The sequence below is a fragment of the Phyllosticta capitalensis genome, assembly GCF_038381095.1.
Source record: "Phyllosticta capitalensis strain CBS 128856 chromosome Unknown BKA78scaffold_10, whole genome shotgun sequence".
Taxonomy (NCBI): Eukaryota; Fungi; Ascomycota; class Dothideomycetes; order Botryosphaeriales; family Phyllostictaceae; genus Phyllosticta; species Phyllosticta capitalensis.
This window is the reverse complement of record NW_027117448.1, coordinates 1,499,302-1,515,867: the sequence shown is the minus strand read 5'-3', so window position 1 is coordinate 1,515,867 and position 16,566 is coordinate 1,499,302. Positions and strand designations below refer to the sequence as shown.

Here is a 16,566-nt window from a genome sequence, read left to right as displayed (position 1 = left end):
CCACAGCAAACATCGTGCCTCGCCATCGCTGCGCCATGGGCGACGCCAACACCGCCGTCCACTCCCACGCGCGCCAACCCTCGCCGCAGTCCGATCTCTCCACCTTGTCGAACCTCACTGGCATGACTGGCCCCGAAGCCGTGTCTTCCATTGATGCCTCTCTCGCGCCCTCGTCGACCCCAGACACGAGTCAAGCAGACACGTCGAGTGTTCACTCCGACGCGCCCAAGGCCACCGACCAATCCGCCATCCAGCGCCGCCAGAGCAGCCGCACACGTGCTGTAGTCGCGACATACAACGACAAAGAGTTGGCCGGCACGCGTTTACATACTCCGCGAAAATACCTCAAGGGCCTTGCCGCTTCTGCCAAACTTCAAAGCCCCGCCGGCCCTCAGTCGCCTGCTACAACCGCAACACACGACAATGTTTCACAAGTGGACAACGACCCGACGGAGAACAACGCGGTGGAAAACGGCGTGGTGGAAATCGAAGCCGTCGAGGTCACCGTAGTCGACAATGTCGAGCAGGAAGAGCTTGCAGAGTCGGCGCCGCAATCGGAAGAGCCCGAGCAAGCAGCAATGCGGCGCGCGAGCGGTCGGCGTCGGTCGACCGTGGTCACGTATAATGACAAGGAGAACGCTGGAACGCGCATACACACTCCGACCAAGTACATTGATGGGACCTACATTCGCAAATCGCTGGGCGATGAACCGTCTGGTCAGCCACCTTTGGCCGGTGCGCCGCGCAGATCAAGCACCTCAATCAGGCCCCAAAGCAGCTTGCGCAAGTCTATTACGGCGGATCAACTGGAGCAGGATGCTGTGGAATTGCTGGGCGAGAAAAGCCCTGCATCTGGCCCCCGCAAACTGAAGCGCGTTGCCGACAGAGTGACCAAACCTTCCAGATCAAAGTCCTCGACTCCCTCCAAGCGAAACCTGATTAACGGATACGCCAAGGCACACGACACTGACAGCGACGACACGATTCCTAGCAAACGTGGTCTCAAACACTCTACCAAGAAGAGCCCAACAAAAAGGGCGCTGACGACCAAACGATCCGTCAAGCGCCAGAGGATTGTCGAGCTTTCTCCTGAGACCGACCTGGAGCCGGCTCGCATCACGGAAATCAAGACTGGGCCTCTTCGAAAGCCATGGCTAAGCGCCGGCAAGTTTTACAACACCGGCCAAGATGATCTCGTTGGTAGACTCAGCGCGGTCATTGGCCACAAGCCCAAAAAGACTGCCGATGTCGATCACGAGCAGGGGCAGAACCCATATTTTCCCATGCCCATGTTCTCAATGGCAGAAAAGCTTGACCTCTATCCCAAAAAAAAGTTGCCGGAACACAAGCGCCCCTTTGAACCATTCCAACTTCCATTCGAAGTGTTTAGCCCTCTTCCCAAGGAGGTCAAGGTCAAAGATTGGCGTGATTTGAAGAGAAGTAAGTTGGTGTTCTCTGCAAATCTTATATACTAACGATCCTGTAGACGAGTACAAGGGAGAGGATGCCCAAGAAACACGCGCCCGAGCCAAGGAGCAAAGCAAAAAAGCTCGCCAGATGGAGGCTTCCAAATGCGCCTGCACTGGCAAGTGTGACCGTGACAACTGCTTCAACGCTGTACTGTTCTTTGAATGCGACGACAACAGTTGTAACGTTGGACGCAATTGCGGGAACCGACAATTCTCCGATCTCCGCAAGCGACAAGTGGAGGACAAGGGTGGAATCTTCATCAACAAGTACAACATTGGCGTTGAAGTCATGGAGACTCCGAACCGCGGACATGGCGTTCGTGCCATGCGTACCTTTAACAAGGATCAGATTGTGATGGAGTACATTGGTGAGATTATTACCCAACAAGAGAGCGACCGCCGGGTGAGAGAAGTGTACAAAGATCACAAGGTATGTGTTGCAGTTAGACTAGATGGCTCCGATACTGATTTCTCCAGTGTTTTTATCTGATGAATTTCTACGATAAACTCATCATAGACGGCTTCCGCGGCAACATTGCCCGATTTGTCAACCACTCGTGTAATCCCAATTGTCGCATGGAGAGGTGGACTGTGAACGGCGAAGTGAGAATGGCGCTGTTTGCGGACCGATTCATCATGACTGGCGAGGAATTGACATGGCACTACAACTTTGAGTAAGTATTCTTGACAATCTTTGAGACTTGTCAGTGTCTAATCCTGCGCAACAGATCGTACGGCAAGGAACAGCCGTGCTATTGCGGCAGTGTAGACTGCGCTGGTGTCATTGGCCGTCAAGTCCGCAACAAGCCTGTCAAGGAGATACGAGAGCCACCCTCTGGCAACAAACGCAAACTCGCCCGGTCTCCGGTCAAGCCCAACAAAAAGCCAAAGCTGAACACCATTGCCGCCGCCGCTTCGTCTACGGTTAAGAACATCTACTCGAAGACCAAGTCCAGCGTCGGCGGTCTCCTGGGAACCGCAGAAGACTCGGAAGCGTCCTCGAAGAAGGCCCAGGAGAAGGACTACCGAGCCGAGAGGGCGGCTAGAAGGTCTCTTGCGATCCAGGACGCGGAGGAAGAAGACGACGAGGAAGAGGAAGAGGAAGGGGACGAAGAGGATGATGAAGACGAAGAAGATGAGTCTGAAGATGAGGTGCCCACCACCAGGTCCCGTGCCACGCGCCCTTCATCGTCTGCAAGTCCTCGCAAAAAGAGTCCGGTCAAGAAAACTGTCACCAAGAGCACTACCAGGGTCACAGAGCTGAAAAGATCGTATTCACGCCGGTCAAGCGCCAGGGTTTCGCGTACGCAGAAGACGCAAGAGAGCGTCGAGTCGCTGCTGCAGGAGACGCCTGAGTTTCAGGACAATTCGAGTACTTCTGAATTAACTGAACTCGACTCGGAATCCCTAGCGGAAGAGTCCCCGGCCGAAGAGTCCCTGGTCGAAGAGTCTGCCGATTCCACGCCGAAGCCTTCAGTCCCCAAAGTCTCTGCTGCCCCCGTGTCATCTTCATCGTTGAGCAAGAGCAGCAGCTTCAACGCCGCCGGCCCCCCACCGGAGAGGCCGACATTGCGCCAGACGACCCTTGCGCTCTTCAGAGCACCCTTGAGGTGGAGTATGGGTGCCCCCATTACTGAGCCGGTGAAGGAGGCGCGCGCGCAGAAGGCTACGACAAGCGGCAAGAGGGGTTCTAAGAGGACCTGATTGACCTGCACGAGCGTCGTCGCAACGTGGCCGCTTGCCCTCTTGAACCGCCATCAAGATTCAGGCTGCCCTCCTCACTGACTGACCAACCCCCGGAGGAAATGCGCGCCACAGCAGCACGTCCCTCTCGTCTGCCTGCTCTTCCTCCCCCAAAAAGGATTTGCCAACTTGCCCATCTCATCCTTTCGACCAACGGCTACATCATGATGGGTTTTTAGATGCGTTCTTGTGGTTTCATTTTCTTTTATTTCCTGTCTTCACTTTCTTCTCTCGGTTTTTCTCGTCTTCTCTTCAAACCAAACGAACGGTAATCCACAAGACGCCTCCTTCTCATGTCAACGTCGAACGAAAACGGCCGCTTGTCCCTCATGGTATCGAGAGTCGCAAGCACGCACGCAAGCATACTGACCAAAGGCTCTCTCTCTCTCTCTCTCTCGCTGCTGTTGTATCATGGTTGATTGATGGATGTGGACGGATGAATGGAAAGGTGGAAGGGAAGGGAAGGACAGGGGCTCTGCGATTCGGAACATTTGCATCATATCTGTTCGGTTTGTTTGTGTTCGCTGGACTGGCTGGCTGGCGTCGGGCGAAAGTGCCTTTTTCTTTTTCTTTTCTTTTTCTTCTTTGCACGCAGTGTGGGCAGGGCAGATCAAAGCAAGACGGGGGAGGAAAGGCAAGGCAAGGCACAATGGGGGCAAGGCGAGGCGAGGCAGGATGAGCGTCGACGGGCTTGTTGATGGGTTGAAGCATAATGCGGAAAGCAAGGAGTGGTAGGTAGGGGCATGGTATGGTATGGTTTGGTATGCGTATGCGTGTGCTGTAGATGAACGGGGGGCGGGCTACTACTTACTCTGAGGTATCGACTGTTTTTCCGACTGACTGATTGACCCGCACTGGCGTTTTTGGTCGAGTGTTTGTTTTCGTCGTTGGGGGTTTGTTGAGGTGAGTCGAGGACGAATGAATAACAGTGTGTGGGTAATGAATGTGTTGTTGACGTCGTTCGATTGACGAGTTTTACTTCTCGGTTCTCCATCATCATCATCATCTACCCACTCCGTCTCATGGCCGCCGACCCTGATCAGCAATAAATAGGACGACGGGGGGAGGCGGAGGACGACGTGGCGGGGGCCCCGCACTTTCGAATCTCGGTCAACAACTACATTTTACTTGTCGAATAATTGGAACGACTGAATGCCTAGGTACAATCCGTACTACTACGTATTGTATATACACACACTCCTCCACGCCTACTACATACCACACTCACATTACTCGGCAAGGAAGGGCGCGAGCGAGCACCAATCCAACAACACCTCTGGTAGATTACCAGACGCAGAACACACCGAGGGAAGGGAAGCGGCGGTGTCTTCCCACTCCTTCTTCCTCTTCCTCACTGCCGCGACTCACACTGATGCGACTGACTGATGCAAGCGACCGAGATGAAAAAAAAAAAAAAGAAAACATCTAGATGACTTCCATTGGCATACCACAACTCTACGTATTATAAGCAGACTGCACCTGTGCTTTGCTAGTTTGTTTAGGTACAGCGCGTGCGTGCATGCATGCCCGAAAACCCCCTCTTTTCCTCCGCCTCTCTCAAATCCCAATCAATGCGTACGTTATCAATCAGCCATCTTTAGCTTTTGTTTTGCCTGACTTGTCTACCATCCTGTCCCGTCCTGTCCCGTCTTGTCCCGTCTGATGTGTGTTTTTGCTGCTGCTGCTGCTGCTGCTGCTGCTGCAACCGTCTACAAACGCATGCGGTTGGATGCGAGATTTTCGAAACCTTTTGCTACAACGACCACTCCTGATTCGGCTTGTATTGACTCAACTCAGCTCGGGGGGTAATATATAACTACAACAACAAAGCACAAAAAAACTCCTCCGCAATGGCTAAACTACAAGACGGCAAAGACAACAACAAATAAGAACAAAACGTAATCATCGTGAATCGAATAGAGAGAAGAAAAAAGTGGACTTTACCCCGGTTCAATCAAAACTGTCAAAAAGGAAGAAGTAAACCACAAAGTTTGAATCTCGCCCCAGCAGTTGGTGCCAACTGGATGACCGGCTGGTGCTATGGACAAGAAGTCGGGGCAGAAGAAGAGAAAAGAAGCGTGAAGTGAAGAAAGCGACGACGAAAAGAAAAGAGGTATGTATACAAGGAAAGGGCAGAGGGTTCCTGCGAATGCGCAATCTAAAACGCAGAGCTTCAGACGCAAAAGGGGGCTCAGAAAACAAAAACGCAAAAACTCGAGTCGAGTCAAAGTCAAACGCCAATCCACGCTCCCCCAAACCCCCAAGCTCAATTAGTAGTGGCCGAAGCGCCCGTGGTGAGCTCGTGCCGCTGGAGGCCGCTGTCTCGGCGGCCGCTGACATCCTGCATCTCCACGCCGTTCTGCTTGTCGTCCTGCCTGTACTTCTCGGCCACCTTCCTCTTGCGGTCGCCGAAGCGCTGGTCGCCTTCTTCGTAGCGGCGCTTGAACGTCAGGTACGTGGGTCCGCGAGGACGGCAGAGGACTGCGCGTATGTTGTCCCAGAAGGTCTTTTGCGTAAAGGGGCGGTGGCGGTCCTTTTTGAGGAACTTGTGGCTGTTGAGGTACTCCCGAGTTGTCTCGCCGCGCCACATGAGCATCAGGTGATATCCCCACAGGCTGGCCGGGTACCACGACACGAGGATGCCGTAGATCATCATGGCGAAGGGGACGCGGAATTTGGAAATGGCGTCACCGAAATTACGGCCGGGTTCTTGGTTCATCCAGACAAGGAGGTGTGCAAGAGAAGCTCCAAAAAGCATGAAACCCAGGATTGTGCCAGCGCTGACAAAGACGAAAAAGTACCGGTAGTTACGGCGTCCAACGCAATTGTTGAGCCACACGCAGTGGTGATCCTGCGTCTCGATGCAGTTGTCACACATGCGACAGTGGTGGGCGCGCGGCGGGCGCCAAATGTTGCAGGACTTGCAGTACTTGGTGGGAACTTCCATGGCAGATGTCGAAGGCGTGGCTGATGTCACCATGATCCATTCAGTGGTGGGAGGGCCGACAGCAAGAGGGTCTTCAGACGGATCCGGGGGCGGGAACGGGTGGAGATTGCGCGGTAGAATCTGTACGCAGGTCAGACCTTGTGATGCCTCAAGATTGTAGGGCTACTTACGCCGGAGTCAGAAACCGAGGCATGGAGGAAGGACGAGACGGTGATTAAAAACAGATAAGCAAACACAATGGGTATCGATGGAGAAACATGGATCCAAAGCCAAGGGGCTCTGCGAGTGGTTAGCATCGTCCAGTGGAGCGTGGTGTGGAGACTTACGAGAAAATTAGAAAAAGTACCGAAGGAGCAATAGCAAGCACAGCCGTCGCGATGCTGATTGGACGAGCCCTTGTGTTCAAGAGTCTACCACCAAAGCAAAATACGGTGTTTCCAGTGAAATACTCATAGTTCTTTCCCAGGCGCAATGCTTTCTTGCTCTCCGCCTTGGACGTCTTGCGCGACGGTCCCAATTTGGGCGAAGACGCTGCCGAAGACAGCTTCTCGTGTCCTTGACCCTGAGGTCTAAGAGAGCCAGAGTTGTTGTGTCTGCCGCCCAGCATGAAACTCGATCGGAAGCTGGAGCTGCGGGGCGAGCGCTGGTGAGCGCTATGTTCGGTGTTCGATTTGTTTGTCCGGCTGAGGTCGAGCTGGGCAGGAGTCTTGGGCGGTTGAAGAGGAGTAATGCTCTCGCCGTCGCGACTGCGGAGCGTGTTTGGGTTGGTCGACGCGGTGGTTCCGACTTGTTGCTCCTGAAGAAATTCGTGCTCGCTGCACTCGGTGCCTCGAGAAGGAGGCGGCCGCAATTCCAGTCCAATTTCGTTCAACTCGGAGCCCTGCGGAGCTTGGCTTGACGTCAGGCTGTTGCGATACGACACATTTCTAATATCGCTCTGGCCGTCGTGGGAGAGGGATGTTCGCCCCGCAATCGAAGAGGGTCGCTGACCGCGCTGGCCTTGTAGTCGCTGTGCGCTCATGGGGTGGAAAAAGGCAGATGGCTGGATTCCCGAAACATGCGACCTGCTCTGAGACGTGGGAGGCCGGTTGCTACCACTCCTTGCGCTCTCCGATGTGCTTCCAGGCTGCTGCGAAGCGCGACCCCGCGAGGGAGGAGGGCGCGACCATGCGGAGGCCCTGCGATTCCCACTTGTAGACATGGACGAAGGTCGCGACGGGGGTAGTCCTGGCTCGCCTATTGGACCGGTCACGCCTTGGACGCGCGAGCGCGAACTTCCAGGCCTGTCGTCGCCATCTTCAGACGCAATATCGGTCATGCGGGAGGATATGATGCTGGGCGCGCCATTGTTGGCCGAGGGTACGTCGAGAGGAGTAGGAAAGGTGTTGGAGGAGCCGCCGGTAGTTGGCCGGGTGCCTGGAGTCGCCATGGGGGGCGCTCAGGACGCGTTGTTGGAGGGTGGTGTTTGAGATTCGAGGTCGGATGGATAGGAAAAGCGACGGGCGCGCGGAGCGGTAGAGAGGTTGGGAAAAGTTGGCGTCGAAGGGAGTGAGGTCAATACATGCATGACCCAAAGTCGAAGGAGACCGGAGAGGGCGGTGGATCGTGCGCGATGGGCGGAAAAGAGGGTTTGGACAGGGCCGAGGTGGATAGAAAAGGAAAGGAGGAAGCGCCGGATCGAAGTCGACAGGAGGGAGCGGCGTTGGTAAGGAAGGAACGTCGTTCTAGAGAAACGACAAGACGAGAGAGCAAAGGGAGCGTCGAGATTGCATGTGTGTGATGGCAGCGGCAGGGAGTGCGTCAGCTAGCAGAGAGGGAGACCAGGGCAACGGCGGCCACAACTTATCAGCCACGCAATAGTGAAGAGCCTTTTTGGCACTAGTCATCCCGCCCTTGGCACATTGCTTTTCCGCTCTAATGTGATTTGCCGCCAAGCATTTCCGCTCCCTCTCTCTCCCTCTCCGCCTGCCGAACTGCCGCATCCATCATCGTCTGAGAGGTCGAACCTTTACTATCACCATCATCCCGCCCACCATGTCCTTCGTCGCCCGCACCGGTTTCCGCGCCCTGCGCGCCACCCCTCGCCTTGCCCCCGTCCAGCGTCGTTTCGCCTCGGAAACGGCTGCTGCGGACAAGGACCTGTCCAAGAACTACCTCAAGCAAGCGCCCAAGAAGGACCCCGAACTCTACGTACGCCGCCGACCATCAATGCCCCGCGCATGCACACAGGCTGATTGGGACATTTAGGTTCTGTGGACCATCATGGCCGGCGCCTTTGGCCTCGTCGGCTACTACTTTTGTGCGTCATTGCGTCCCCGTCGAATCCTGTCAACTGGAGTCGAAATCTCCTCTGCGGACCCCAGCTAACGACCGTCTCTCGAATCCAGCGCGCAAGCCCACCTCGGCCACCTCTGAGAACCCCGTCGCCAAGGTTCCCGGCTCTGAGCCCTGGAACTCGGGCAGCCAGGGCAAGTACCAGTACCACCCCGGTGGTGACACTTCCCAGGCCCCGCGTGAGGCTCCTTCGGCCCTCAACACCGTCATCATCCCCAACGTCAACCTTCCCAAGGTAAGCAACCACACCATGGCCCGGGAACAACGGCTGATTGGTACTGCAGGAGCTCCACGAGAAGTACAACAAGTGGGGCAAGGACGGCTACTAGAATGCACATCGACTAGAAATTCAATGGGGAAGATGCGGTGGATGATGGGGACGTCCCCGTTTGTGTACAGAGCATGTTCCAAGTTTTTGATTCCCTATGCCGAGTAGACTTGAATTTGAGGGGTCCTGCTGATTTGCGCACGTCGCTCCAAATCGCCCTTCGTAGTGTGCTTTGATAAAAGACCTTGGTTCCGAGGAAGCCCGCAAAATAAAGACGGCATCGGCCCAGCCCAAAGCAACACCAATCATCCATCCCAGCGCCAAGTCCGACTCCTTACCCAGCACACCAACCCGATGCTAAAACAAGGTCGACAAGTTTGGGAGAACGGTAGTCATTGCCCCATCTTTTCGCGCGTTACTCAACTTCTTTTCTCGCGCCGGCGTCTTCTCCCACAGCCGCAAATTCAATCTCTGGGCCCTTTGCGGCTGGTCCTTCATCAGCTCGTAGGTTGACAGCTCCCAGATGACCTGCGCCTCGTCAAGCTTTTTCAAAAACGTCGGCCAGGTCGAGAGGAAGCCCGTGTACGGCGACGATGCGTCGTCCTGCACAACGGAGTGGAATAGCACAATGTGGGTCATTTGGAATTTGGAAAGCGTTTTGGCGTGGCTTGAAATGAATTGCAAGAGCGCGTCTTGCTCAACCGGAAAATACTTGAGGCGCAAGAGCTTCAGCCGCGGTAGTCTTTGCTCTCCCGTCGTTGCTTCGGCCAAGGCGCGGAAGATGAGCGATGGAATCGGCTTGAAGGGACGCCTTGTGCCGACTAGGGTGAACTCTTCTAGCGTAGGGATGCCCTTGAGAAAGGTAGGGAGCGCGTCGTAGCAGTCTGGTGCTGGCTCTTCACTGATATGGGTGTTGAGGGATAACGACAAGGTGACGAGGTTGGCCAGGTTGTGGCGGAACAGCGGCGCGGCGCGGGCCATGATGTCCAAGTCGTCGAGGCGGAGCAGGCCGTCGGTGTAGTTTTTGAATTCGGATGAATGTATGTCGATGCTGCGCAGGGAGTTCGGCACCACCAGCAGATTGAGGAAGATGTCGGACACGACGTTCGAGGCAATCCTGTGCTCCCGTTTCCACTCGACCTTGGACACTTGCTTGTAATCATTTTCCAAATTAGACGTGTGGACCCAGCGCCTGGGCTGGACGTGCTGGATCGTCAGGCTGTTGAAGTTTGGCAGGTCGGTGAGCAAGGCGCGGAGTTCACTGTTTGCCCAGCTACTGCCGTGGCGGCAGCCGAGCAGGAGCTTGACGTGCCGGATCGACTGCTTGATATGCGGAAAACACAGCTTATTGTAGCGCCTGGCGCCTTCTGTCGACACGAACATGGTCAATTTGGCGAAGTATGTTTGGGCACAGTAGTTCCAGGATGCGTCGCGCAATTCCCGACACGAGAACCGCAGGGCAAAGACATCTCTTTTGGCGAGGTTCGCGAATATCATGTCCAGAAGCTCGTGGGAGAGGTCGAAGATGCTCGCCATGGTGTCTCTGAGCGGAGGAACAACTGAATGACGGATCCTGGTAGAACTTCAGATAGAAACATGAATGCGAATACGCGTAGAGGATCGTTGTTGGCGGAGGGCAATGACGGAAGAGGGAAGCGCGCGTGTGTGGAGTTGGTGCTGGTGTTCGTGGCGCGTCGCGGCCTCGGCGAAGCGGAAAAGTGTCGACGACCGGTCCGAGCGGGTAGGGCTGAGTGGGCGACTCTCTTGACTTGACAACTGACAGCTGCCTGCCATGGTCCCTGGATTCACTCCATCGCTCAATCTTCCCAAAAAGTCTCGGTTTGCAGAATACGCCTAGGCTTGTCCAATCTCACAGTGAAGAGGCGAGGACATGGCCTACCATCCATCTTCTAGCCCGCAGGAATCGCAATGCGAAAACATCTCTTCAAGCCTCTTCAAGGGCCTCCAAGCCTTATATATACGCGGACGAGAATGTCTTCCAACGACAGAGACACCGGTTTGCCAAGTGCCAACGGAAATCCGTAGACATCACTCTTGAACAAGCGCACAAAATCCGAATACCCCACTTCTCGCGCAACCCCAAAGCGGAAATTCGACCGCCCGTGTATGTAGTTGCGCCATCACATCACCACCTACCCACCAAAGCCAACCTCCAGTCCCTTTTCAACCTCCAATACTTCTCTTCCATTTCCAACCTCTCCCCCCTTCTCCAATTCCCTCAACAAACCTCCAAAATGCCACCACCACCACCACCAACCCCCCAAACCGGCAGCTGTCTCTGCGGCCTCATCACCTACACCATCACCCCCAACGCTCCACCCGTCTACAGCGTGCTCTGCCACTGCGACAACTGCAAAAAAGCCACCGGCGGCCACTTCATCTGCAACACCATCTACCAAAAACAGCACTTCACCCTGACCCACGGCTCGCCCAAAGCCTACCGCGACGCCGCGACCGACAGCGGCACGCCGCTCTACCGCCACTTCTGCGGCGACTGCGGGAGCAACTTGTGGATCACGACGCCGCTGGTCGAGGGGATTGTGTCGGTGCTGACTGGGACGTTGGATGCGGGGGTTGCGAGGGAGGCGTGGAGGCCGAATAAAGGTATGTGTGTTTTGAGTTTTGTTAGGGATAGGGGGGTGCGGATGGGGGGATGGGGGTCGGGGTTGGGAAGGAGAAGGGGGAGTCGGAGTGGGAGTTTGGCTGATGTGGTACACAGAACAGTACATCGAGGCAAAGGCGCACTGGCTGCCGGACTTTGATTTGATCGAGAAGCCCGGCGTTGCCATGAGGCATGAGAGGGGCCCCAGTCTGGATGCCTTCAAGTCTTCTTCCTCTTCTTCTAACTGATCAAGCGGCTTCCTTCGATGTCAAGCATCTACCAGCTCGACTCATTCCTTGCAGATACTACAAAAACAATTCTATTCATACAAGTACTGTACAGTACAGACCGGCCCAATCCAGGCCATTAATCTATCGATCCCTCTCTCTAATATTCATACAAGTCTAGTGCCCCATATTACCATGTTATGCAAGAATGCAAAAAGTCTACTTTGAAATGATGCCGCCGTTCGCCGCCGCATGCTTGTGAGAATGAAGACGCTGTCCTCCTTTTAAAGATCTAAATGCTGGCTCTGTTCATGCTCCCTCCGATGTCCTCGAGATTATCTGGATTCTCGGGCAGTAGTAAATGTACACGGACTGTGAGTCCAAAAAGTTGGTATGCCTCGCTCGCGGTGTAAGGGAGGGCGAGTGGCGGGGGAGGTTACAGAGCGCGTGGCGCGTGGTTGCTAGGTGTCAATAGGCGGGATGCGAAGTGAATCTGGGCATAGTCGAGAAGCCTTTCTCCGCGGACTTGGCGGCATAAGCTTGAGACATTGCGGAAGGGGCCAGTTCGTTCCGAGTCGAATGAGCCTTGTCCATGCTCGCCGTGATCTGGTCGGATGTGGGCCAGGGCCGGTCCTTCGTCGAGGCTTGTGATGGTTCAGACGTCGTTGATCAAGTCTGATCCTTTGGTCTGATTTCGATGCGGCCTTCCGGCTTCAAAGGGTTGGAGTTATCTAAGTGAGGGGCGTGGTCATCAGTCGCCGGAAATCGTGCCAGTGGAATATCATCCGCAGTCGCATGCGACGGTTCCTTATCTGCTGGATTTTTGATATCCGGCTTCGCTTTGTCTTTGGGCGTGTCCTTAGCAAGAGTTTCGTCCTTGGGCTTCTCCTTGCCAGGGGTGTTATCCTTGGGTGCCTCTTTAGAAGTTGCCCCGTCCTTGGCGTCTTTCGCGGGGCCATTGTTTGCCGCGGGCTTGTCTTTTGCAGGTGGTCCGTCTTTGGATTGGTCTTTTGGAGATGCCTTGTCCGCGTCTTTGCCCTTTTCGAGCTTCTTGTCTTGTACCTTGGCTTTTGAATATTTCTCGGGAGAAACATACATGTCCCACTTGAAGGGATGGAACAGTCCTGCAGGTACGCAGGTATTCTGCCTGAGGAAGTCGGACCAGAGAAGCTGAGCGTAATGTGTATACCCTACGCGGGGCCAAAACCACGAGAGCTTCTCTAACACTTTGTGCGGTGCCCCTTCCTAATCGAGTATTAGTATGGTTGTCAAAGGACTCAAGAGGGGTTCGGTATTTACCCAATTGTATACCGAGTCGGCGCCACCTCCGAGATTCTGCGGCCCGCCAGAGTTGAAGAGCCAATCGAGCATGGAGTCATTTTCGGTGCCATTGTAGTACAACGGATGCTTTGCGTGTACCGCTTTGAGCCCTTTTCGGAAAGCAATGGTCTCCATGGTCGCCTCGGTCGCCATCCAAAATCCATATCGCTGCTGCAATACGTGGACCTCGTGCAGCAAACGCTTGGAAGTGCGAGTCATGGCGACTGGTGCCGCAAAGTGTGGCAGCTTCTTTTCCTTGATCCTATCATCTATTTAGTTTCGTCTGATAGTTTTAAAGTTGAAGATTTGCTCACTTGAATGGGTCATTGTGCACCATTCCCCTGAATAGCCAAAAGTTGGTAGACCGAACATCGACAATTGGGGCCAGAGTGATGAGATCGGCTTCTTCGCCTACTCCCCACTTGGTTCCGTGTGCTTGCACTTCAGCGGCGCGATCGTCATCCCAAAGCGTCTCGTTGAAGAGCTGCCACAAATCTCCCCAGGAGCCCATCAGGCTCGGGATGTACCAGGCAGAGTTCATCTGTTGCAGGTAGAGTCTGGGTTGTTCCCGAGCCCACATGGCAATGCGTTCGAGGTTCTGGAGATGTGGAGACGAAGTGCGAAAGTCCATTTCGAATTGCCAAAAATACTCGAAATCGGCGGCGACGGTCTCGGAGAAGAGCTGGAGCGATTGATATGCTTGGTGGATGTACGAGTGTTCTGGTACAGCTGGATACCAGGCCTTCAGGAGGTTTTCGTTCCAGAGGTAGGTGATGCTCTGGAATTCTTTGGGCACGCTTTTGCGAAGCACGCGATCATATGCTTTCGGGTCCAGAAATATGGGATCCTTGGAGTTTTTGACTTGAACGAGGATAAATAGCTCGTAGATGCCGCCGGATTCCAGAGATAGCTCCACAATCATGGATCTTATGAACGCTTTTATATCTCCCGCCCAGTTGAAAGCGTCGGTGGTGCGCAAAACGACAGCCGTCCTGTTCTTGCGCTCTATCTCCAACTTGGAGCGAAGCGGCTGTTCCACTTGCGATGCGACAGGGTCTGGAAGATGGAAGGGCTTCCGATATCTGATGTCATGGAGGAGTCCATTCTTTCTGGCGCACGTCGTCTGTGCCTGGCCCCAGTCCTTGGTACTCCACCACAAATCATCATCGTGGTATCCGTAGGCGCGCAAGCGATTGCTGACGTTGTAACATTTGGTAGAATCGTCGTCGAGGAGGTCTCGGAGGCCAAAGAGGTGACGGATGGCTGGCGGGAAGGATTGTGTCAGTAGACGGTCCAGGAACAGGATGAGAGGCACGTACTCGTGTTCTTCTGGTGACTAGGCGTCTTGGCGTAGTGGGCGCGGAGGGAGAGCTGCGGGTCCGAGATGCAGGATGGATACAGGCCGGGGAACGGGTGCGAGCGTGGGGCGCGTAGTCCGCCAAGGAGATAGATGAGGCTAAACAAGAGTGCGACGCTGAGGGCTGCTGTTGATCTCCGAGCCATGACGGTGCGCGTATCGTCGGACGAGTGAGAATTCAGGGCGATAATGGGAACATGGAGCGAGTCGAAGATGGTAGATGTCAACTATCACGGACAAGTCCTCGATAGAAGTAGCGACATGACTGCGCAATGCTGTAGTCGGTGTGGTCGTAGGGGTCTCTCTGGTCGTTGATGATGTGCAAAAGGTGACGTGCCTGGTAGGCGCAGGCGCAGGCACTGGCACCGCTGGACAATTGCGAATCGGGCCCCCGACCTGAGCGAGTCCATCTTTCGGCACCACCCTCGCCGTCCACATCCCCAGAAGCAGCAAACATGCCGTCCGCTGTGGGCCACGAGACGGAAATATACAATCCTTGATCCCTTCCCGTCTTTTAACTAGTATTTAAGCTTCAATCGGCATTCCTTGGCCATCTTGGCCTCGACGGCAATCCTCACCCAGGCTGTGCAACGCACCACCTCCTCTGTAGGAACGGGAGAACGGATACTGAGTATCCATCGGACTTTGAAAAAATAGTCGGTCCAGTTATCGAAAGTCGGCATATGCCATCTGACCCTGGCCAATCAAGCTCTCATGCTTTCTGGATTATCAAGATGCCCGCTGACAAAATGGCCCCCGGTGTTTGTCACCCTCGGTGGAGCCGTCCAGGACGCGGGGGCTTATATTTTGCGCAACCCCTCGACCCAATTCAAGTCAGACTGAATGCTCCAAGATCCCAGCCTTGCAACAATGTCGTCCATCCACACTATGATTCAGGCCCCTGAGGTACTTGTGCTTCTCTGATTATGGGGTAACGACGCTGACTTGAATCACAGGGCACAAAGCTATGGGTACGAATCCAGAGTATTTACCATGACTCACTTCTGATCTTTCCTTGATATAGCTTCTCGACTGTGGGAACATGGAGGCCGATGAAGGCTGGTTCAAACGTGGCGGCGGCACCAACACAAAGTCCAACCCAACAGCCATCTCAAACCGACGAGTTCTCTCGATCATTTCTGTGTTGATTGAGCATCCCACCGAAGGTCTCATTCTCTTTGAGACTGGTGCGGGCAAGGACTACCACAATCATTGGGTAAACTCGGATCTACAAATGATGCCCTTGGACAAGATTTTGATCATATATCAGGGGGCTCCGCTCAACGATGTCTTCGCACAGTGGAACTACCGTCCCGACCAGGAGCTGGACGTGCAGATCGCAAAGACTGGTCACAACATCAAGGACATCAAAGCTGTGATCATGGGTCATCTCCATCTCGACCATGCCGGCGGACTGGAACACTTCCGGGGAACGGACATCCCCATCTACGTCCACGAAACGGAATTGAAGCATGCCTATTACAGCGCTGCAACTGGATCTGATGTTGTGTACCTCATCAAGGATTTGCCGTTTGACGTCAATTGGCAGTCATTCTCCGGAAGCTCCCACGAAATTTTCCAAGGAATCACCCTCCACCATGCACCCGGACACACACCTGGCCTTTGCATCATGCAGGTCAACCTGAAGGAGTCTGGGACCTTCATTATGACAACCGATGTCCGTGAGAGTCTATGGCATTTTTGGCGCCAGCTGTAATATGTCATCTAACTGATTCATCTGTAGATGTACCACGTTTACGAGAACTGGGAGGCGAGCCACCCCCAAGGCTGGCTTGCGAGGTATGCTGGACCACTCTTATCAACTCGTATATATTCTGACACTAACTTGAATCAAAGGGACCACGACGATTGGGTTCGCTCTCACCAAATGATCAAGACGCTGCAGAGGAGGACCAACGCAAAGATGGTTTTTGGACACTGCAAGGACACCTTTGACAAGTACGAGCATGCGCCGCATGCCTACCAGTGAGACTGCTCGGAAACGTGGAGTTGGATTTGAGAAGCGGCTGGGGAATATCAAATTGGCAGAACTAGGGTAAAGTACTGAAGCTTCAATTTGAGACATAGCTCGGATAGCAACTATAGGAGGACTTTTTCTCCCAATTGGACAATTTTTTGGAATATCATTCGGGTTCGTTCAGCATCCGAAACCTAGAAAACGCGTCCCTGTCGCGCGCGGTTGGCATTTATTCCCCGCTGAACAGAATCCCTGTCACCCTTACGTCATGCCAACCGCATGCTGTCGCCCATCAATAGC

At 54.4% G+C, this 16,566-nt stretch overlaps 8 protein-coding genes across 8 annotated transcripts; 4 read left to right on the top strand and 4 right to left on the bottom strand.

The window, feature by feature from the left end:
- Nucleotides 1–1,467: 1,467 nt before the first annotated feature.
- On the top strand, nucleotides 1,468–3,295 carry BKA78DRAFT_34317 (uncharacterized protein). The gene is made up of 3 exons (XM_066890414.1): nucleotides 1,468–1,899; nucleotides 1,947–2,143; nucleotides 2,198–3,295. The coding sequence occupies exons 1-3, from the start codon at nucleotides 1,558–1,560 to the stop codon at nucleotides 3,171–3,173; spliced, it is 1,515 nt and encodes a 504-aa protein (XP_066740713.1). The 5' UTR covers nucleotides 1,468–1,557; the 3' UTR covers nucleotides 3,174–3,295.
- A 404-nt stretch (nucleotides 3,296–3,699) lies between these two features.
- Nucleotides 3,700–4,307, bottom strand: BKA78DRAFT_34312 (uncharacterized protein). Its single transcript, XM_066890411.1, has one exon. The coding sequence runs from the start codon at nucleotides 4,216–4,218 to the stop codon at nucleotides 3,823–3,825; it is 396 nt and encodes a 131-aa protein (XP_066740712.1). The 5' UTR covers nucleotides 4,219–4,307; the 3' UTR covers nucleotides 3,700–3,822.
- Nucleotides 4,308–5,478: 1,171 nt separating this feature from the next.
- On the bottom strand, nucleotides 5,479–7,477 carry BKA78DRAFT_256757 (DHHC palmitoyltransferase-domain-containing protein; the record flags this gene model as incomplete). The annotated part of the gene is made up of 3 exons (XM_066885120.1): nucleotides 5,479–6,279; nucleotides 6,330–6,438; nucleotides 6,486–7,477. The coding sequence occupies 3 exons, from the start codon at nucleotides 7,475–7,477 to the stop codon at nucleotides 5,479–5,481; spliced, it is 1,902 nt and encodes a 633-aa protein (XP_066740711.1).
- A 716-nt stretch (nucleotides 7,478–8,193) lies between these two features.
- On the top strand, nucleotides 8,194–8,822 carry BKA78DRAFT_256823 (uncharacterized protein; the record flags this gene model as incomplete). The annotated part of the gene is made up of 4 exons (XM_066885130.1): nucleotides 8,194–8,349; nucleotides 8,407–8,458; nucleotides 8,547–8,728; nucleotides 8,778–8,822. The coding sequence occupies 4 exons, from the start codon at nucleotides 8,194–8,196 to the stop codon at nucleotides 8,820–8,822; spliced, it is 435 nt and encodes a 144-aa protein (XP_066740710.1).
- On the bottom strand, nucleotides 8,707–10,430 carry BKA78DRAFT_324103 (uncharacterized protein). Its single transcript, XM_066889259.1, has one exon. It carries the CDS (start codon nucleotides 10,295–10,297, stop codon nucleotides 9,119–9,121), a length of 1,179 nt encoding a protein of 392 aa, XP_066740709.1. The 5' UTR covers nucleotides 10,298–10,430; the 3' UTR covers nucleotides 8,707–9,118.
- Nucleotides 10,431–11,016: 586 nt separating this feature from the next.
- Nucleotides 11,017–11,632, top strand: BKA78DRAFT_356210 (Mss4-like protein; the record flags this gene model as incomplete). The annotated part of the gene is made up of 2 exons (XM_066892025.1): nucleotides 11,017–11,386; nucleotides 11,502–11,632. The coding sequence occupies 2 exons, from the start codon at nucleotides 11,017–11,019 to the stop codon at nucleotides 11,630–11,632; spliced, it is 501 nt and encodes a 166-aa protein (XP_066740708.1).
- A 648-nt stretch (nucleotides 11,633–12,280) lies between these two features.
- On the bottom strand, nucleotides 12,281–14,434 carry BKA78DRAFT_299053 (uncharacterized protein; the record flags this gene model as incomplete). The annotated part of the gene is made up of 4 exons (XM_066887000.1): nucleotides 12,281–12,856; nucleotides 12,911–13,193; nucleotides 13,246–14,194; nucleotides 14,251–14,434. 4 exons carry the CDS (start codon nucleotides 14,432–14,434, stop codon nucleotides 12,281–12,283), a joined length of 1,992 nt encoding a protein of 663 aa, XP_066740707.1.
- A 495-nt stretch (nucleotides 14,435–14,929) lies between these two features.
- On the top strand, nucleotides 14,930–16,553 carry BKA78DRAFT_34182 (beta-lactamase-like protein). Its single transcript, XM_066890367.1, has 6 exons — nucleotides 14,930–15,194; nucleotides 15,245–15,259; nucleotides 15,313–15,504; nucleotides 15,559–15,966; nucleotides 16,033–16,088; nucleotides 16,146–16,553. Exons 1-6 carry the CDS (start codon nucleotides 15,132–15,134, stop codon nucleotides 16,276–16,278), a joined length of 867 nt encoding a protein of 288 aa, XP_066740706.1. The 5' UTR covers nucleotides 14,930–15,131; the 3' UTR covers nucleotides 16,279–16,553.
- Nucleotides 16,554–16,566: the final 13 nt, after the last annotated feature.